The sequence below is a fragment of the Pseudorasbora parva genome, chromosome 16 (genome assembly GCF_024679245.1).
Source record: "Pseudorasbora parva isolate DD20220531a chromosome 16, ASM2467924v1, whole genome shotgun sequence".
NCBI classification, from domain to species: domain Eukaryota; kingdom Metazoa; phylum Chordata; class Actinopteri; order Cypriniformes; family Gobionidae; genus Pseudorasbora; species Pseudorasbora parva.
Genome location: NC_090187.1, coordinates 19,065,475 through 19,088,181, shown reverse-complemented (window position 1 = coordinate 19,088,181; position 22,707 = coordinate 19,065,475). Strand labels below are relative to the sequence as shown.

The window sequence follows — 22,707 nt, the reverse complement described above, 5'->3', positions numbered from 1 at the left end:
GTTGAAACTAGGCTCTTAATCTCCTATTGTTTATTTGTTATATGTTTTTTTCAATTAATGCAGGTTATAAAACGAACTTTATAGTGATATTTCAGAGCTTACTAAAATACTTTAGCAGTTATTAGCCGCAAATTTCCTCGGAGCAAAGACGGAGCGGTGTTTCTGATATCAGTTATATCAAAATCTAGTGTTCGGCATTTTGCGTACGTGAGTTTTTGTTGTAGATGTCTATAAAAAAAAAAAAAAAAAAAAAAAAAACAATTGTGTACTGTGCTAATTAATTGAGATTTCTTACAGCTCTTACAGGTTGTTGGCCTTGTCTGTTTCGTTGCTTCTATTACTCTCCCCTTTTTTGTAAGTCGCTTTGGATAAAAGCGTCTGCTAAATGATTAAATGTAAATGTAAATGCAGTGAGCGAGGCGGGGAGCGGGAGATGGTGAACCCGGAGCGGAGCTAGAGCGGAGGGATTCTTGAATGCTTAGAAAGTGCATGGAGGGGAAATTGCTGCCGCTCCACTCCGCTCACATAGCTACTCTGTGTTGACTCGCAGCGTGGCGGGGGCGGGGCATCACAATGGTGTTTCTCCATCGTGATATGTCCATCGGCACAACCCTAAGTAAAACACTAAAAACGCAAATGGGCAAAAGTGGATTGGTCCACCGTGCATCTCTCACACACGCACATACCTCACCGACAGTGGGCTGGTCAGGAGAGAGCAAAGTTCAGTAGATGTGGAACTCCAGTAAGGGCTGTCTATTTTATTCATTTTCAACATTGGATGAAATTATTTATCTTTTGATACAGGCGATGCTGAGTCATTAATGCATCACCAAAGATAAACCATTATGATAGCGATGTACAAGTCCGATGTTTACGTGATTATAGTTTGGTAACGTTAAATTGTTGTACGTCACTCACTACAACTAACAAGGTGATAATCCTGTGCGTGAATGTAGTTAATGTAAATTTACCGCTGTATTGGGCTCATTGTTATATGGTAGAACTTTGAAGAAGCACAATAATTTAATTATGAACCTATAATAAGCAGTCCACGTACGTCACACTGTTTTTTGTGTCCTCCGAGCTGGTCGTGAGTGCTGAGTTGTCTTCACTCCCTCTCATTTTTCTTGCTTCACTTCACTCTGATCCTCCAAGCCTGTCAGCCACTGACTGTAAACAACACCGTCTTTGCAGCACTCAGATGCCTGCTCTCTAATACGCATGCGCAGCATTACGCATAGCACGTAAGCATTATATCAATAATTTATCAAACTGTTGTTATCGTTTTATTGAGGAAAATTATATTGTGATAATTATCGATTTATTGCCCAGCCCTATTTTGGCGTATACACTCCAGGGCTGGATTTTTGTTGGGAAAGTCGGGGGAGAGACGCACACTTCAATTAGACTGGATAAACACAGGCAGCGTCTTAATTGTTAAGAAAACTAAATGAAATAAATGAATTTAGTCAAGCCTTTATTACATAAAACTAGGCTATATTATACAGCATTTAGAAAAATAACAGTTTGCGACTTTGCGCTCCTAAGAGCTTTCAAACTTTTCCAATAGTGGGCTTTCTCTGTTTCTCTCACTTTTCTCTCACTTGCTGATGAATTCTCCATGCAGGGTTGAAACATAAACATCACATTCATCAATAATATGCATCTAGACTAGCCTAGAAATCTAGATGCACCCTAGCGGCAGCAAATTTTATCTGCCTGCGAGTGTCGTCTAGCAACTCTCAATACCCTTCTGAGCTGTATTCGCCTAACTCTTGCCGGGCCAATCACATCGTGTATAGAGTCGGTGGACATGGCCATAATGACGACGGCCGAGTTGCGTTTGCCTGCTTCTAGTAAACACAGAAACTGGCGAACGGCGGTCTTTCGAATCCGCTTTGACCGCGACTCTGGAGTTAAATTATTCTCTGAGAAAAGAACAAAGAACGGCACTGAAGTCATTCTTAAAAAGGGAAGATGTTCGGAGTTTTGTTGACCGGATATGGCGAATGTTTAATCTATCAACAAGCTCTGTTTCACCTCTGGTTGGTGGTAGCGCTATCCTATCGCGTGCAGAGGGAGTTTGAAAGACAACTGTTTATCCCGCCCCTCGGATTGAGCCGTGTCAATGATGAGTTTCCAGACCAAACATCTTGATGTGGGTCTGGCTTGTCAGGCTACATCTGGAATAGAAAATGATGGGCCGGCTCAAGAACTGCCTGCTCTCGCCGCTGCACCTCTAATCACCATGTCAGGGCCTGAAACATTTCTTTCCTCCACAGGCTGGATTAATGGATATTAGGCTATGCCAGGGAGCATTTACTACTTTTGAAAAATGCGGGTCAGGAAGCGGGTAGGGTAGCCTACAATATTTTCTTTTTTGCGGTCCGAGTTGCGCAAACTTGTTGCGAGTTGTTAGTTGAAAACGTTGGTCGGGTGTGGGTTGTTTATACATTGACCCACGCATCATTGATATACACAGATCAGGTGAAGTAAATAACAATCTTTTCATCATAGCACCTGTTAGTGGGTGGGATATATTAGGCAGCAAGTGAACATTTTGTCCTCCAAGTTTGATGTGTTAGAAGCAGGAAAAATTGGCAAGTAAAAGTGCCAACAGCAATGGAGAAGGTGGCCTGGTCTGATGAAACGTGCACATCACTTACCTAGGGAACACATGACACTAGGATGCACTATAGAAAGAAGGCAAACTGGTGGAGGCAGTGTGATGTTTAGGCAATGTTCTGCTGGGAAACCTTTGGTCTTGCCATCCATGTGAATGTTACTTTGACACGTACCACCTACTTAAGCATTTATGCTGTCCATATACACCCTTTCATCGAAGTGGTATTCCCAGCTGGCTTTGGCCTCTTTCAGCATGATAATGCGCCCTGGCACAAAGCAAACGTTTTTCAGGAATGGTTTGAGCACAGCAATGAGTTTGAGGTATTGATTTGGCCTCTAAATTCCCCAGATCTCAATCCAATCGAGCATCTGTGGGATGTACTGAACAAACAAGTAAGATTCATGGAGACCCCACTTTTTAACTTACAGGACTTATACCCCTTTTCCACCAGAATGAACCGGGTGCTAGTTCGGAGCCAGTGCTAGTGTCAGTTCTAAGTTGGTTCGACTTGAGAGCCTTCTAAGAACCGTTTGCTTTTCCACATGCTAAGAGCCACAACAGAGCCAGGTCTTACGTCATACCAGAGTCCTGCACGGGTCCATCCCAGACCCGTTAATATTTGCACTTTACCCGATCCGTGTCCGCAATAAATCACACACACTAAAATCATTCCAATTAAAATGCTTTATTTTTTTTTTATATTGCACTTCTCTCAACATCAACAGCATCATGAATGGGCTAAAGAAACAGGCTAAAGTGCCTTTATAGACTCGTTGTCAACAATTTTATATACTTCACTCACCAACTTTACTTTTACTTCATCCATTGCTAATCCTGCAACGCTCGCTCCATCTGGGCTTTTGTTTTGATCGTTTTTCGAGAACCGGCGAACATTTAAAAGACTTAACCAAACAAAGCGAAAGTAACGCGGCCCCTCACGGACATCTGCCACGCACACACATAATAAAACAAACACAACTCAACGTAAAAACCAGGTCTGGTGATCTCTCGTCCTTATATGCCGCCGAGCTCCCTCGTGAGAGGATTTGAGACCGGTGTGGCTCACAGGTGACACTCATTCGCCATCACGCCCCGGTCTCGCTCGCTCCTCCGCCTCGCCACAGAAAAATATTGCACATATTTTTCATCCGCGCTTCTACTCGCTCGCACGGAATTAATTATCCGCCCGCACCCCGCCCGTGTATTTTATAATTTATGTCACAATCCACCTGTTTAAGCCACTTTTATGCCCGCGGGTACCCGACCCGTTGCAGGACTCTACTGCTAGCGAGGCAGCGGGAAACACACACACACACAATTTCCAGGCGTGTTCTATCTAATGCATTGACGCTGCGCAGACCAACCCACATATGATCCAAATACTGCGTGAGCGATTCAAAAGCATAAGGAGTCGTTGGCGCTCGCTGTACTTTGATGTCATACGCAATCAGTCTGCACAGCGCGCTCCGATGCATCTCGAACAAGCCTTCCCTCAGTGGCTCATGGCTTAATGATCCTACATCAGCATTAAAACGCCACAAATCCAACGCATTTGTGCAGCTCTCCATGATTTGTATAGACAGAGATTACAATCCAGCAGCTGTTAGCTCGATTAGCTGCTATTGAAAAAATGGCGGTCACAGGTTTGTGTTCATCTTGTTGGTCACGGTAACGCCGCCCCCAGCCGGTGACGCAAGCGGTTCTTACTTCTAGCCCAGCAATGTTTTGGTGTTACTTAAGAACCACTTTTCCTGGCTCAGAGCTGGTGCTTTGGCTGTGGAAACACAAAGAACCGATTTGAAACTAGGCTCTGGCTCCGATTTAGCACCAGCACTGCCTTGGTGGAAAAGGGGTATTAAAGGACCTGCTGCTAACCTCTTGGTGCCAGATACCACAGCACACATTCAGGGGTCTAGTAGAGTCCATGCCTTAACGGGTCATGGTTGTTTTGGCTCGCAAAACGGGGACCAACACGATATTAGGTCAAAATTATATCCCTATTATAATGCTAAGAATCGGATGAATCGTGATTAATTCGCGATTTAGTGCTTTAAAATAAACATTTGATTATATCTACTATGTGCGTGAATTAATTGAGAAGTTGTTACGACAGCTGCGTCATCCGCACCCTCACAGCTGATCTCCTTCACAGACACGCGCTCTTTGCCGCCTTCAATGGATTGCTCGGGCAGAATTCGTATTATAGCTCATTTATATCAAATAAAATACTGAAGTTTTAGGGAAATGGGTCATACCTGAGCATTTGAAATACAACCCCGCTTATTCAAGGAAGCACATTTATTGCATGGCCGGAGCAAACACTGTTGTAAGTGTCTAAAATGCATACGCACAGTTCTGATGAATAATACATGAAATGTAACTTAATGTTGTTTAACTGAATATACGAAGCGAACTGCCAAAGTAATTACAACATTACCAACACTGAAATAAGAGCGTGTGGTTTATCTATTAATCAGAGGCGCATTGAAGTTGCGTCCAATACTATAGCAACAACACCAGCGCGTTTACTTTCAGAATCATCATCATAAGGAAAATGTTCCCAATAAAGAGAACAAAGAAGGCGTTTCTTTCTATTCCGTAAAGAAAAGTTAGTTTAGGATTAGCTGGAAACGTGCCTGATATTTCCTCTACATGGAAGCATTGCATGTTTATTGCCTGGAACACTTTAATAAGGTTAACACTATCACACACAATAGTCAGCATTAACTAACAATACTTTTAAAGCCTTTTTAAATTTTGGAAAATGTAAATTTCTACAAATGCCATTTTATATAGGATAATATAGGCTTTATATAGACTTTTAATAAAAGTAAAATGTGTCATAATAATAAAACAATAAAGTAACATGACCTAAAATTAAAAATGGGGAAAAGTGTTTTTTTTTTTTTTTTTTTTTTTTTTTTTAGGTAACACTTTACAGAAAGGTTAATTAGTTAACATTAGTTAAGAATATTAGTTAAAAACCAATAATGAACTGCAACTTATAAAGCATTTATTTATCTTTGTAAATGTTAATTTCAACATTTACTAATACATTATTCAGATCTTGTTAATATTAGTTAATGCACTGTGAACTAACGTGAATAGCTGTATTTTTATTAACTAACATTATTACACGGCTCTGTGAAATACTTGATTCTGATTGGTCAATCGCGCATTCCACCAGTATGTTATTTATATGTTATTTATTTATATTTGTTATTTATGTTATGCTTAACGCTAGTGCCATCTTGTGGCTTAAACAGCCGTGGGTTACAATGGAAGACTTCAAGGCAGGTTTCCTTTATAACGTTTTTAATATAGATATTTTTCTTACACAAACGCATCGATTCGAATCAGAAGGCTCTATTAACCCATCGGAGTCGTGTGGAGCACGTTATTTGACTGACAGCTGCATTTTTTATGGACTTCAAACACAGCTACAACTACTGCTTGGATTAGCGTTAGCCTGGACTTTTTAAATATAACTCTGATTGTATTTGTCTGAAAGAAGAATGTCATACACCTATGATCATTTGAGCGTGAGTAAATCATAGGCTTGGTTTCATTTTTGGGTGAACTAACCCTTTCAGCATTAATTTTCAATACTTAGCAAGGGCATATGGCAAAATCTTCAGCAATAGATAAAGGCTTAAGGCAGGTTGGAACTGTTTTTCTTCGCGGAAGCTTTGCGTAAGAGCTAATAAAATATTTAATCTCAAGACAATATTTTGTGTCTAATAATTATTTATTTGAGACTAGTAGCCGTGTAATAAGCGGGATAATGTACACCCAGCCTGTTGTTATCGCAGAATAAACCCCGACAGAGTGATCAGGACCCCGTTTGAAATAAAAAGTGGGGGGGGAAATGAACAAATTAAGATGTGCAAACCAGGTTATTTTAAGTCTTTTAAAAATCTGACGTTAATTATCTGTGTACTTACTTTAAAGTTACTAGGAATATCTTCTCAACATCTTTGTCACACCACAAAAATTCCTTTTTTGGTGAATATTTTTTCTCAGTGCCAAAACAATACACTTTTCACACTACTATTCATCACATTTACTTTTTCTGTACTTCTGATTCAGGTTCATCGAAATCTATCCCAGCTGCCTAACTTTTCCCTTTCCGTGGCTCTTTCCTACTATCACCTGAGCCAACAGGAAGACATTTCACCTGTGGAGAATCAACAACTAAAGCAGAAATCCAATGTGCTCCTGCAAAACGCTCTAATCATGTTTCCTGGTGGTGAGTTTCAAATCACTTTATTACATATTTCCCACATTATTTGGGGGTCTTTGAACTGAATAAGGGGGTCATGACATGGATTTTATATATATATATATATATATATATATATATATATATATATATATACACACACACATTTACATTTAATCATTTAGCAGACGCTTTTATCCAAAGCGACTTACAAAAAAGGGGAGAGCAATAGAAGCAACGAAACAAACAAGGCCTGTAGGAAGTCTCAGTTAATTAGCACAGTACACAGTTGTTGTTGTTTTTTTGACAAACAAACAAAAATTAATGGATAGTTAAGAGCTATTCTTTATTGGTCAGGTGCAATTGGACATCTTAAGATGTTTTTTAAAAATGGCTACAGACTCGAACGCACGAATTGAGATCGGCAGGTCATTCCACCAGGTGGGAACGGTCCAGGAAAATGTCCGTGAGAGCGATTTCATGCCTCTTTGGGATGGAACCACGAGGCGTCGCTCACTCGCAGAACACAAGCTTCTGGAGGGTGTGTAAGTCTGAACAAGCGAGTTTAGGTATATTGGTGCAGAGCCAGTGGTTGTTTTGTAGGCGAGAACTAGTGCCTTGAATTTGATGTGAGCAGCCATTGGCAACCAGTGCAGTCGGATGAAGAGAGGCGTAACATGAGCTCTCTTCGGCTCATTAAAGACCACTCTCGCCGCTGCATTCTGGATCAGCTGCAAGGGTTTGATAGTGCATGCTGGAAGCCCAGCCAGAAGAGCATTACAATAATCCAGTCTGGAGAGAACAAGAGCTTGAACCAGGAGTTGTGCAGCCTGTTCTGATAGGAAGGGTCTAATATTTCTAATGTTGTATAAGGCAAATCTGCAGGACCGGGCTGTTGCAGTAATGTGGTCAGTGAAGTTTAACTGGTCATCAATCACAACTCCAAGGTTCCTGGCTGTCCTGGATGGAGTTATGGTTGATGAACCAAGCTGAATGGAGAAATTTTGATGAAGTGCTGGGTTGGTTGAGAAAACAAGTAATTCTGTCTTTGCAAGATTGAGTTGAAGGTGATGCTCCTTCATCCAGTCAGAAATGTCTGTCAGACAGGCAGCAATACGAACACTGACTGTAGGATCATCTGGTTGAAATGGGAAGTAGAGTTGAGTGTCATCAGCATAGCATTGATAGAAGAAGCCGTGTTTCTGAATGACAGAGCCTAATGATGACATGTAGATGGAGAAGAGAAGTGGTCCAAGCACTGAGCCCTGGGGAACCCCAGTAGCTAGATGATGTGACTTAGACACTTCACCTCTCCATGACACCCTGTAGGACCTACCAGAGAGGTAAGACCTGAACAACTGGAGAGCAGTTCCTGAGATCCCCGTCTTCTTAAGTGTTGACAGGAGGATCTGGTGGTTAACTGTGTCAAAAGCAGCAGACAGATCCAGCAGGATGAGCACTGAGGATTTGGAAGCTGCTTTTGCCAGTCTCAGTGCCTCAGTTACCGAGAGCAAGGCAGTCTCAGTCGAATGGCCACTTTTGAAGCCGGATTGGTTGTTGTCCAGGAGGTTGTTCTGTTCAAGAAACACAGAGAGTTGATTGAACACAACTCGCTCAAGTGTCTTTGCAATGAAAGGCAGAAGGGATACCGGTCTGTAGTTTTCTAAAAGTGCTGGATTCAGAGAGGGTTTCTTAAGCAGTGGGGTTACCCAAGCCTGCTTAAATGCTGTGGGAAAGGTTCCTGTGTGAAGCGAAGTGTTGACAATGTGAGTGAGTGCAGGAGTGATTGAAGAAGAAATGGCCTTGTCACGGAGTAATCCCGTGATCATGAATGGACTGCATGTGCATGCACATACCAAATATCTAACACACACATAGGCCTAGGTTGTTGCAGCATTAACACAGTCTGGTTATTGACACTGATACCTTACATGCTCTGACTTGTGCAATGTTTGCAAATATTTAAATTCTTTGTGTTGCATGTGGTTAAGATATTTGGGGGTACAATGTGCATTGGTTTGTAATGTGTAGTGGATACATGTACAATGTGTTTGGGTAAAAGTAGATGTTAACATTGTTCATTCATTGTTATTATAAATAACCACAATACACAGTTGTCTGATTTTAAGTCTTTATTCAAGATGGGGTCATACAGTCAGCACAATAACAAATAGGACTTACCGGACACAAGTGACCAAACCTGTATTGTTTTAAAAATGGAGTATTTAAACATGGTGGACATGCTGTCTGAATGGGAGAGAACATGTTATGTGATGTCATGGGGGGTATTCCGGTATCCCTGTAAAACAATGGTAATCTTTGGTAAATCATGTGTTGTATTATTGTATTGTATTATAGTGTAACTTAATCATGGATAGATGTTTATGTACTTAGGGTGATAAGAAGGACATATGTGAGACATAAAACTTACCTCCTAGAATGGTACACTCCAGGGTGTGGCCTAGGTTATAAATGGCTGCTGGAGTTTGTACATGGAGGGCAGAGTGAAGTTGAGTCTAGAGGATCAGTTTGGGTTGAGTGGAGTTGACGCAAAGTAGAAAGAAAAAAGCTTCTGCTCAAGAACATTTGTTACTCAAACAATACTAATTGCAACTTGCCAACAAAGGACTTATAGTTTTCCAAGTTATTTTGTTATTTTCTTTTTTTTTTAATGTTTGTACATAGTTCTTTGTTTTGACTTCGCTGTGGGATTTGCACTGTCTGCACAATAAATTCACCTCAACTGGGATTCCTGTCACCTTGGTCTTATTATGTCTCTGATCGCGAGTGCGATTGCTAACAGGCCTGAAGGAGGTGAGTGGGTATAGGATCAAGTGGACAGGTAGTAGGGTGATTGGAAAGGATGAGTTTAGAAATATCTTCCTCGGAGAGTGGAGAGAAGGATGGAAGCGTGTTCGTTAGTTGTTGAGATGTGCATGTCAGTTTGTGGTGAGGAGAACTGGTTGCTGATGAGAGATGTTTTGTTTGTGAAAAATGAAGCAAAGTCATCAGCTGTAAGAGTTGATGAAGGAGGAGGAGGACAAAGGAGAGAGGAGAATGTTTTAAAGAGTGTGCGAGAGTCAGAGCAATTGTTGATTTTGTTGTGGTAGTATGTTGTTTTAGCAGTGGAGACATTTGTAGAGAAAGAAGAGAGAAGAGACTGATACAAGGTAAGGTCAGTATAGTTTTTAGATTTCCGCCATTTCCTCTCTGAGTCCAGAGCGATGTTCACGGAGAACATCAGACAGCCAGGGCGCAGATGGGGTGGGGCGGGCTGGTCTGGATGAAAGGGGTCAAACAATGTCTAAGGAGGATGTTAGAGTGGAGCAAAGAGTGTCAGTAGCACTGTTAACGTCCAGTGCTGAGAACCGAGCAGGTGGAGGGAGTGAAGATGAAACCATAGTGGATAGGCGAGAGGGAGAAAGTGAGCGTAGATTACGCCGAAAGCTAATCTGTATAGGAGTGCGTGTTGTATCAGGAGTCAGTATGAGGTTAAGAGTGATGAGAAAGTGGTCTGAGGTGTGTAATGGAGTAACTAAAGTGTTGTCCGTGGAGCAGTTGCGTGTGTAGACGAGGTCTAATTGGTTACCTGATTTGTGAGTAGCCGTAGTAGATACTAACTTAAGGTCAAATTAAGTCAGTAGAGTGCTGAAGTCTGTGTCTAGGTGTTTATCAAGATGGATGTTGAAGTCACCAAGCAGAATCAGAGAAGTGCCATCTTCAGGGAAGCTAGAAAGTAACGCATCCAACTCCTCCACAAAGTTACCGAGGTGACCTGGAGGACGATAGACCACTACCACATGGATTTTAACAGGGTGAGCAATAGTGATTGAGTGTGATTCAAATGAACTGGCCGATAGAGATAAAGGTTCAAATTTCCAATCATTTGAGATGAGCAAACCAGTACCCCCATTCCTCCCAATAGGCCGAGGGGTGTGTGAAAAAGTTAAATTGGTTGAGAGGGCTGCAGGAGTGGCAGTGTCCTCTGGTTTGATCCAGGTCTCAGTTAGGGCCATGAGGCTGAGCTGAGAATGAGTCCCAATAGATGAAATAAAGTCTGCTTTGTTTACAGCAGACTGGCAATTCCAGAGACCAATTGGAATAGAGAGTAAAGTAGCAGAGGATTTCTGTAGACTGCGCAAATTATTAGGATTGCGGCGTCTCACACGTACAGAGCGTGATTTACGAGTGCTAGTAGTAATAGTTGAGATTTGAAAGCACATGGTGAATACAGATCAGAGAAAAGGGCAGATAGAAATAGGGCTGGGCGATATGACGAAATATATCGTCTGGACGATAGAAAATGTCTATCGTTTTATATAAGGCTCTATCGCTTACGCCGCGATAAGGTGTTTACGGCAGAATTTTAGGTCAAGATGCACCTCACACCACGGCATGCCCATGCACGCTGCAATACATAAACAAACATGGAGGAAGACGGTAGTAGACGCGGTTCAGACCAGGGTAATTCTCAGAGTAATTATGCCATAGTGGTGGCATAAGCGCTCAAAAAAAACTTCAGACACAGACGCTGCAACGGGCTTTTACGCGTGGCAAACCATATATTGAAATATTTTAATGGCAGGTGTAGGGATGGCGAAAACTAAACATTTTCTTGACCGACCACCGAGCCTCATTATCTGGTTGAAACTGGTTAACCGATTAGTTTAAAATATGCTGCGCTATTTGAAATAACAGCCGCAAGCCTCTCTCTCTCTCTCTCTCTCTCTCTCTCTCTCTCTCTCTCTCTCTCTCTCTCTCTCTCTCTCTCTCACTCTCACTCTCTCACTCACTCACACACTCACACACTCTCACACACACACACACACACACACGCACTGTCCTAGCGCTGCCGCCTCCCTTCCACTCACGTAATTTTTTTTAAATCCCCCACAGCGCGAAACACGAGTCCTGCAAATGCGCCGCAGAGGAGCTTGTTTGTAATCGGATGACAAATGGCTCCTTAGTTTCGAAATGGTTTGGGTGCAAGGTGATCGTGTTGAAAATAAAGGCATTTGTCTAGCATTAGAAGCTCATTTGAAACATTGCCGCGGCTCATTTAATAAAATGAAAGATCCGAAGAGACACCGCTTTAGTTCGAGGTAGTGCTAACAATAATAAAGAAAGACGATCAACACCTTATGTGTTACCACTGAAATTAGATGTAATATATTTCCAAATGTAAGCCCATCTTAAGCGAAATGCACGCTTCATACTGTCGTCTGCCCTGGCTCTAACCTCGAGTGTTTTAGCCTTTTTACTTTTTGCGAACCTTGTGAGCGCGCAAACCCAAACGCTGTGACCTCGTGCCAAATGTTTTTATTGGTTTATTAAGTACAAACAGGCGAGTTATGAAAAATTGAGTGCGAGGGATATGTTCACTTCACACAAAAAGATTTTGGAATGAGATGGCTAATTGTAGTAGCGTTTAGTCCACTGTATAATAGCCTAATTTAGAGACCACTTTTTTTTTTTTTACCGACAACTTTCGGTTAGCGTTGATACGGTCAGCCATCGGTCAAACGGTCATCGGCTAACATCCCTAGGCAGGTGTTAACTTTACCAACAGTCTTGCTTGAAAAAAAGGTTCTAAATAAAATAAAAATGTAGTCCATACTACCTTTATTTGTTTTTTATATCATTTCAAACTACATTTCCACATTGCAATTTTGTATAGACTATTCATAAACTAAATTAACAGAAACATTGCTATATCGTTATATATATCGTTATCGGGATATCAAATGAGCTATATCGGGATATGAAATTTTGGCCATATCGCCCACCCCTAGATAGAAATAAGAAAACCGAAAAGGAAAATGATACTCAAGTGCCTTGTCAGGGTCCTTGCTCGGGAGGAGTTGCACAGGGAAGAGTTGAAGTCTTTACACTCGTCGGTCTTGCACAGGGAAGAGTTGAAGAATTTACACTCGTCGTTCTTCACACAAGGAGGGCTTCATACTGCCGCTGCCGCTGCCGCTGACTATCACGCTAATTACACTCACCTGAGTATCGTTATTGAAAGCAGCTGGGAACGCCCCCAACAAACGCTCACTCACAACATGGCAATGACCAAACAAATGCTAATTCCTCCACACACACACACCGCGAGAATACACCAAAACTAATAATACACACCACTGCACTACACAGACACACTTATCCAACAACAAATGAACAAACAATCAAATGAGAAGTTACAGACACTTACAGAGTAGTTGTCTATCAGTCAATCGATGCTTCACCTCTAGCCTAATGCTACAAACACACAAGGCTTTTATTACCTCGCTGGCCACGCCCCCAACAAATGCTCACTCACAACGTGGCAATGACCAAACAAATGCTAACTCCTCCACACACACACACCGCGAGAATACACCAAAACTACAGGGAGTGCAGAATTATTAGGCAAGTTGTATTTTTGAGGATTAATTTTATTATTGAACAACAACCATGTTCTCAATGAACACAAAACACTAATTAATATCAAAGCTGAATATTTTTGGAAGTTTTAGTTTTTAGTTTTAGCTATTTTAGGGGGATATCTGTGTGTGCAGGTGACTATTACTGTGCATAATTATTAGGCGACTTAACAAAAAACAAATGTATACCCATTTCAATTATTTATTTATTTTACCAGTGAAACCAATATAACATCTTAACATTCAAAAAAATAAAAATTTCTGACATTCAAAAACCAAACAAAAACAAATCAGTGACCAATATAGCCACTTTTCTTTGCAAGGACACTCAAAAGCCTGCCATCCATGAATTCTGTCAATGTTTTGATCTGTTCACCATCAGCATTGCGTGCAGCAGCAACCACAGCCTCCCAGACACTGTTCAGAAAGGTGTACTGTTTTGTAAATCCCACATTTGATGATGGACCACAGGTTCTCAATGGGGTTCAGATCAGGTGAACAAGGAGGCCATATCATTAGATTTTCTTCTTTTATACCCTTTCTTGCCAGCCACGCTGTGGAGTACTTGGACGCGTGTGATGGAGCATTGTCCTGCATGAAAATCATGTTTTTCTTGAAGGATGCAGACTTCTTCCTGTACCACTGCTTGAAGAAGGTGTCTTCCAGAAACTGGCAGTAGGACTGGGAGTTGAGCTTGACTCCATCCTCAACCCGAAAAGGCCCCACAAGCTCATCTTTGATGATACCAGCCCAAACCAGTACTCCACCTCCACCTTGCTGGCGTCTGAGTCGGACTGGAGCTCTCTGCCCTTTACCAATCCAGCCACGGGCCCATCCATCTGGCCCATCAAGACTCACTCTCATTTCATCAGTCCATAAAAACTTAGAAAAATCAGTCTTGAGATATTTCTTGGACCAGTCTTGACGTTTCAGCTTGTGTGTCTCTCTAATTTAGTACATACATTTTTGTGTGTATTTGACCATTGCAGCGCAATTTGTACTCGCAAGCTTTTTTTGAGATGACCTCTGTGTGTGTGTGTAAGGTGTGCATGAGATCACGGTCTCTTGGAGAGCTCATGAGTGCTGATTGAACACTGGCAAGACTTAAAAATGAATGCAAATGTTAAACTTTAGTGACAATGCGGCACTGCCTCGATTGAGCAAGTGGCAAATCCTGTGTCAACTGTGCAGCTCGATTTTAGTGCAGATGCGAAGTGCTTATGTGAAGCCATTGAGTACTTTGAGAGGGAAAGAGAGAGCACTTGGTGATTTACTCGTGCTGTTTGTGAACTTACATCTCACAGAAAGTTTTCAAATGACTTGTTATTTAATTCAGAAATATGAATTGTCTCTCACCTTCAGCATTATAATTATTTTACTCACACCAGAAAGAGAATGAGACTATGCTGCTGCATGTCATGCACTAGCTCTCACGGCAGGCGCGCGTCTTTGTGTCGTCAGCATGAGATCGGTTTATGAGATCGGCCTTTAGAGACTGTCAATCAGTAAACCAAAAAACGATTATCGCCGATTGAGATTGGTTGCCGATCAATCGGAGCACCCCTATTTTGAACGGTAGTGTATACTTGGGTTTACACAAGAAAACAATACAGAGCAGTGGTGTAAAAAAATACATTCATGGCAAACAGGGACAGTGCAAGATGAACAAAAACTATTTTGTCTCTCATTTTGAGCGCATCTACATTTAAAATTATGAACTTGAGCATGCCAAAGACGCAGCATATATAAACAGTGCATCAGGTTGAATTTCAAATGATTATTAAACGCCAAGCACAAACAATGCAAAAGTGACAGCCATTCAGGTGCAATTAGTGTCAGAATTCACTCACTTGTTTTCAATCACTCCTTCAAGTGGACTATATGGTGTAATGTGAAAAGTAATGTAGGAAATGGTGAATGAGGGTATAGTGGGTGAGTTCAAACACAGCCCCAGTTTCCTTTTGTGTGCCAGTTAATCACTAAGTTCACCTGTTATTAATTTAGTTCACTATACCTCTGTCCTCAGTTTTCTTTGTTCAGTTGTTCATTCTACTTTGTGTGTACTGTGGTTGTGTAGTTTCGTAGTATTTTCAGTTCTGTTTAATAAATACTTGTTGCAAATACTGCTAGGATTATATCCTTTTATATCCCAACCCAAGTGTGACAGCCCTTTCAGTGCCCTGTTTCTGGTATTATCCCTCAGGCTTGTTGGCTGCATATCTCAGTGTGTTTTAAGGTTGTGTGATGTATTTTGCAGCACTGATGCCCCTTTTGGACTTGTGCACAGTTCAGCCTGATGCTGCAGTGTCTTCTCATGCATTCTTTGGACCTTCAACCCAAACTGGGTAAATCATTCTATCTCATGCACACACTCTCTATTCATGTGTTTGAAATAGTCAGATCCAAAGGTATCTAATTGACACAGTCATTGCAGCATGCATGAATGCAGTTTTGTATTTACTTGTTCTGCTCCCTTTAGGCAGCCTCCTGCACTCTCAGAGTTAGTGTCCCTGTATGTGGGCCGCTGTCACAGCCTGTGGAAAGAGGCCGGACAGATGCTCTGGTTGGAAGAGAATGTCAGAAAAGTGATAAAGAGGGTCGACACACACGACCCTTATGTGGAGGACTGCCAAAACAAGTAAGAAACCAATGAACGCAGATGTGTTTTTGTGCCTTTTTTATAATGTGTTGATGTGCTGATTTTTATTTTACCTTTTCAATACCAGATTACACTTTTACTGTAATTGAGGTGCTGATGATTCCATCTTCATTGAAAGGTCATGTTGATCAGGAGAATATGATCATGAATGTCTTTCTCTGGCTCCATTGATATCTGACATCATGGCTTTCACATACAGTATTTTACTCTGAATAGTAGTAGTAATAATCATATTTTTTTAATTATTATTATTAATAACAACAATAATAATAATAATAATAATAATAATAATAATAATAATAATAATAATAATAAATTGCAGCGTGACAATGACATACAGGGACTACAAGTCAGATATGCTGGCATTACTTAAAAGATCAAGATAGGCAGCGAACACTTCTGTTGCACAAGCTTGCTGATGCTATGTGATGTTATTGGAATACCATGTACAGGCAGAAATGGTCTCAAACTTCACATTTCCTACAATGAGGGTAGGCAGAGACCAAGGTGAGGAGTGCAATGATCTGGGAAGAAGTACAGTACCTGGGTGAGGAAATACAAAGATCAAGGGCTGTGGAGCTAGCATCCCGGTGTGGCTGCAAGCTTTCTTGAGAGGGACATCCTTGGGATAAGGTCCAATCATGAGAAATGAAGGTAAACCTGGGGTAAGGCTGTGGTTCCACCAGGTTGTCCAAACAACCCTAATGCCATATTTGGTTCTGAGGTCTGAGATGATGATCATCATCCTGATCAAACTTATGATCTCATGGAAAAAAGTATGGGGCCAAGCCTTTGAAAGACAGAGCACCACATACCCCAGAATCTCTTGGCACAGTGTTGGGAAAAAGGATGGCTGTTTCCAGTTGTCGTAGAGGATTCCCTACCTAGTCAATATAAAGAATGTTTACAGCCATTTGAATTATAGTAAAAGAGAAGAGAACAGTTTGCAGTATGAGGGAGGCAGCAAAAATAGCCTCTTGTTGGCTAAGTAACAGCAAAGAGGAGCCAACATGGCTTACTTTTTGTGTTGGGTGCCTTTCTTTTTATGCATGTGTAAGAATCTTTGACAGGAAAGACATGGTGAGAATGTTGATGTTTTTCTGTCTGTCTTTACTGGACAGGAGGAAGCAAAGATACCAGAGTGCTCCCAGAAACATCCATAGACATGTGCTGATGTCTGAGATCAAGGAGGCAACAGCTACTCTTCCTCTAGTAAGAGACATACCACACTAGCTACACCTTCATTGAATGGCAGTAAGAATGCAATAATCAAAACTAGGGGTGGATTTCATAATCGATTCTGAGCTTAGTTTTTAACCGTAGGTCCGTTTGATGCTGCGTGTCCTTTGAAATGCGTTTTTTGATCTCTCTCTCTCTCTCTCTCTCACACACACACACACACACACACACACGTTATGTTAGTTTATAAAGTTTGGAAAGGTTGAAGCGAATTACAAGAACGTGTAGTCTTCATTGCACATTTCCCTTGATTGCACACTTGCAGTGTGCTGTCTTGCCAGCCGGTATTTTTCTTACAAATGATCTACGGCGGTTATGGCGTCGTGCTGAATGGCAGCACTTCTCCCCGCTCCTTCACTGAACTTCAGATTATCGCTGCAAAATCTGCCCAACTTCTATTCTAAAACTACTTAAAGTCAACCCAATGTCATTGTAAGTTAAACATGCCAAGGGGAATATCAAAGAAATCGCTTAACTCTGTACTTTCAAGCTAGCGAGGACAGTGTCTCAGAACCCGAACACAGTGAAGGAGGCGCCATGTTGGTGGACACGGACAGCACGCAGATGAATGATGTAACCAGCGTTGATATTATGCAAGCCATCAAATTCCTCAAAACCCTCAAACATGACCTTCATACATTAATTAGTGGTGTGTTAACGGCTATTAAGGATGTGCAGGCGAACATACAGGTCCTTCTCAAAAAATGTGCATATTGTGATAAAGTTCATTATTTTCCATGTAAAATTAACCTTTCATATATTTTAGATTCATTGCACACCAACTTAAATATTTCAAGTCTTTTATTGTTTTAATACTGATGATTTTGGCATACAGCTCATGAAAACCCCAAATTCCTATCTAAAAAAAATAGCATATCATGAAAAGGTTCTCTAAATGAGCTATTAACCTAATCATCTGAATCAACTAATTAACTCTAAACACCTGCAAAAGATTCCTGAGGCTTTTAAAATCTCCCAGCCTGGTTCAATACTCAAAACCGCAATCATGGGTAAGACTGCCGACCTGATTGCTGTCCAGAAGGCCATCATTGACACCCTCAAGTGAGAGGGTAAGACACAGAAAGAAATTTCTGAACGAAAAGGCTCTTTCCAGAGTGCTGTATTAAGGCACCTCAGTGGGAAGTCTGTGGGAAGGAAAAAGTGGCAAAAACGCTGCACAAAGAGAAGGTGACCGGACCCTGAGGAAGATTGTGGAGAAGGACCGATTCCAGACCTTGGGGGACCAGCGGAAGCAGTGGACTGATTCTGGAGTAGAAACATCCAGGGCCACCGAGCACATGCGTGTGCATGAAATTGGCTACAGGTGCCGCTTTCCCCTGGTCAAGCCACTTTTGGGCTACAGAGACGCAGCATTGGACCTTTGCTCAGTGGTCCAAAGTACTTATTTCGGATGAAAGCAAATTTTGCATGTCATTCGGAACTCAAGGTGCCAGAGTCTGGAGGAAGTCTGGGAGAAGGAAATGCCAAAATGCCTGAAGTCCAGTGTCAAGTACCCACAGTCAGTGATGGTCTGGGGTGCCATGTCAGGTGCTGGTGTTGGTCCACTGTGTTTTATCAAGGGCAGGGTCAATGCAGCTAGCTATCAGGAGATTTTGGAGCACTTCATGCTTCCATCTGCTGAAAATCTTTATGGAGATGATTTCATATTACCGGCACGACCTGGCATCTGCTCACAGTGCCAAAACCACTGGTAAATGGTTTACTGACCATGGTATTACTGTGCTCAATTGGCCTGCCAACTCTCCTGACCTGAACCCCATAGGGAATCTGTGGGATATTGTGAAGAGAAAGTTGAGAGACGTAAGACCCAACACTCTGTATGAGCTTAAGGCCGCTATCAAAGCATCCTGGGCCTCCATAACACCTCAGCAGTGCCACAGGCTAATTGCCTCCATGCCACACCGCATTGAAGCAGTCATTTCTTCAAAAGGATTCCCGACCAAGTATTGAGTGCATAACTGAAAATAATTATTTGAAGTTTGACTTTTTTTGTATTAAAAACACTTTTCTTTTATTGGTTGGATTAAATATGCAAATTTTTTGAGATAGGAATTTTGGGTTTTCATGAGCTGTATGCCAAAATCATCAGTATTAAAACAATAAAAGACCTGAAATATTTCAGTTGGTGTGCAATGAATCTAAAATATATGAAAGTTTAATTTGTATCATTACATTATGGAAAGTAATGAACTTTATCACAATATGCAATTTTTTAGAAGGACCTGTATGTGTGTGTTCAATTAAACTCTGTCTATGTTAACTCAAGACATAAATTACTCTGTTGACCTGCAAATACATGTTCACTTTAAGCATGTTTACATGCACACCAGTGAGCTGATTACTCACAAATATCAGTGTATTAAAATAAAAAGTTTTCCCTGTTTACATGCAAACCAGTAAACTGCGTTTACATGACTTAATAAACCAGGTTATTTCCTGGTAGTTATGTAAAAAATAATAATCTAAAAATAATAAAAATCTGACTTGGGGTATTCCAAATGTTACGTCAGTTGTGATGTTAAATAAAGCATGCACCGTGTCAGCTAGAGATTTGCGGCTCATATTATTCCCTCATGCAGTTACAGATGCAGAACTTGACTGAACCTCTTCTATTTCTGCTGCTATTTCACACATGCGCACTTCAATAAGCCGACAGAAAGCAGATTAATGCATTTACATACAGTGTGAAATCGGGGTAAGAGGCAAAAAAACTACCCGTCCCGACCAGTTTATGCCGCCTTAAGCCGTTTATGACCTTTCTCTGATAAAAGAAAACGGGTTACCGCGTTTACATGACCATGTTCATTGTCGGCTTATTAGGCATAATCAGCTTAAGAATGGGCATGTAAACGTGCCCAATGGGTGTGGCTAAAGAAGCAGGCGTACATATTTTAACTGTTGAGGCAGTGTTTCAGCACACAGTGAGTGCGTTTACATGCACACCAGTAAGCTGATAACTCACAAATATCTGCTTATTGAATTAACCAGTTTTCCCCGTTTACGTGCAAACCAGTAAGCTGACAACGCAAGTAAACTGCGTTTACTTTAATAATAAACCAGGTGGTTTCTTGTAGTGACTTAAAAAAATAATAATGTCCGTTTCTGACTCTGAGTATTTCAAATGTTACTTCAGTTGTGATGCTAAATAAAGTGTGCACTGTGTCAGCAGGAGATTTACAGCTCATATTATTCTCTCATGTTACAGAACCTCTTCTACTTCTGCTGCATGAGATGAAAACATCTTTACAATTTCCTGGGTCTTAAAAGAGTCTGCGTTTGTGATATATATGTCCTTATTTCATGCAAAACACTAGCTCGCTCTGTCTGGATGCATTTAAATCTGCTTGAAGTTTGCGTTTTTTTTCAATCATGTTTTTAAACTGCAGTGATTAACACGTGTAAACGATAAGCTTTCTCACAGCAACATCAAAGAAGTGTAACCTTAGTTGATGTGATAATCCACTATCTCTACCGGTTGACAAATTTCTACTGGTTAATTGCGTTTGCCGGTTTAAGGGGGTCGCACACCGGACGCGGAGCTCGGCGGCGCGCCACGCAGCGTCTCAGGTATCGCACACCAGACGCGCACATTTTAAAAGGCTACGTTTATTATACATTTCCCCAAAATATGTTTAGACTTTATTCAAGCTGTTGAACTCAGAATGTAAAACAAATGTGTCTTGTAGCAAAGGTTGAAATCAGTATACCTTAACGATAATATACTTTTAATATAAAGCCTTGAAATGGCGCTCTGTGGCGCGGCAGGATTTAGAACAACTTCCTGAGTCGCCGCGGACAGGCGCCGAATGCCGCCACCGGTGTGCGTACACTCATTGAAAACAATGTGTTCGAATTTTAAAGACGTGGCGCGCCGCCGAGCTCCGCCGAGCTCCGCGTCCGGTGTGCGACCCCCTTTATTGTTACATGTTTCCATCAGTTCTTACATGCATTACCTGGAGTCTAAATTAATTTGGTGACCTGGAGCAGTTAAAGACCTCCTTAAGTTGTTACACTGTACTGGATCACTTATATAGTGTTATTTTGTTATACATGCAAAATAAGTTTAGATCTAGGAGAGCTTAATTTACTCAAAATTGTTCTGCAGCTGTGGGTTAAACTTAGTTAATTTTTATAATGCAAATTCAAAATTCACATGAAAAATTGTTGGATAGAAACTTGCCAATTGAGGAGGAAAAAAGCCCTTCACAATGTGTCTGCTGTTCTGGTTAAAAAGTTGTTGTTTTTTAAATCTTGTAATTATGGCTTTCCCCTAAATATTATGCAAATATGAAATATGATTTTGCCTCAAAAGGGTCTCACCATTTCTAAGGAAGAATGGAAATCTCAATAGCTTTCCAAAGAAGCTACCCAGATGCTGGTATAGGTATCGCCTTTATTACTGCAACCTACACTGTAAAAAGTAATAAGTTGACTTTACTTAGAAAAGCTGTGGAAACTGTTTGCCCTTAATTTTCAAGCAAATTAGGTCATCATTTTTGACTTGCTACTACTTACTACTACTTTGTAGAGTTAACTTGTGTATTTGTAGAGGTTACAGGGCTCTACGCTAACTTTTTTCTTGAGGAGCACTTGTGCTCCTAATTAAAAAAAATTAGGAGCACAGTCAAAAATTTAGGAGCACATTCTAATCCATCAAACACATTCCAATTATAACTTTCCCATTACAGGACGATATTTGTCCTTTAATGTCCAGGGTCATTTTTACCATAATAAGAGAAATGTTTTCTAATCTTATTAAATGTATGCATCATCTGTCAATTTCTTAAATTCAACATAATTCTGACATAATATTATCATTAACTTCTGAGAGTACGGCACAAATACACACACACACACACACACACACGCACACACACACAAAAAGCAGAACTGGACTTCATACAATCAAACACCTATGCATTTAATGCATTAATGCATGGGTTATTGTTGTATGACTGTTTTACATATAAGTTTTTGAATTTAGAAATATGTACAAATTAAACTTTAAAAGTTTAATATTTTAAATAAAAAGTCCATGCAAAGTATAATTATGAAAATAAAACCGCCAGTAGGTGGCGGCAAGTCATTCTCAGTCAATAGTTCAGTCAATAATTCAAAACAGATTCATTTGAATCGAATCGCTTGGAGATGCGAATCAGTTCTGGTGTGGCTTTGATTTTCACAAATAGACAGTGTTGTGGCTAAAACGTTGTTACTCAATATTAACTTGTCTATTAGATTTTTGTACGAGATCAGTATCACACATGCAATCATGCCAATACTCGGAGCTATAGCAAGCCGTAACTTTTGGCGCTCTGGCGCTTTATAAACAGAACCGCATGCGCCTCGCGGAAGAACATTGCAGCCAGATCTACTTCTCTCTGTTTGTGGTGAGTCCATAGAGACCGTAAAAAATACGAGTCACGCAGATATTGTGCTAATCCGCAGCGGGAATAACTTATTTTGTGTGTACAGTGATTCAGAATAAGAGAAAACCCGGTTTGGAAAAAGTCTTCAT

The 22,707-nt window shown here is 40.9% G+C and overlaps 1 protein-coding gene across 2 annotated transcripts in view; it reads left to right on the top strand.

Annotated features, from left to right (window-relative positions):
- tcf25 (transcription factor 25 (basic helix-loop-helix)) overlaps positions 1–22,707 on the top strand; it is a 219,385-nt gene that overhangs the window by 141,841 nt on the left and 54,837 nt on the right. For both annotated transcript variants that reach the window (XM_067419911.1, XM_067419910.1), the window contains exons 12-15: positions 6,716–6,875; positions 15,528–15,615; positions 15,750–15,908; positions 17,051–17,141. In XM_067419911.1, coding sequence (XP_067276012.1) covers positions 6,716–6,875; positions 15,528–15,615; positions 15,750–15,908; positions 17,051–17,141 — 498 coding nt within the window. The remainder of the gene's footprint in view (positions 1–6,715; positions 6,876–15,527; positions 15,616–15,749; positions 15,909–17,050; positions 17,142–22,707) is intronic.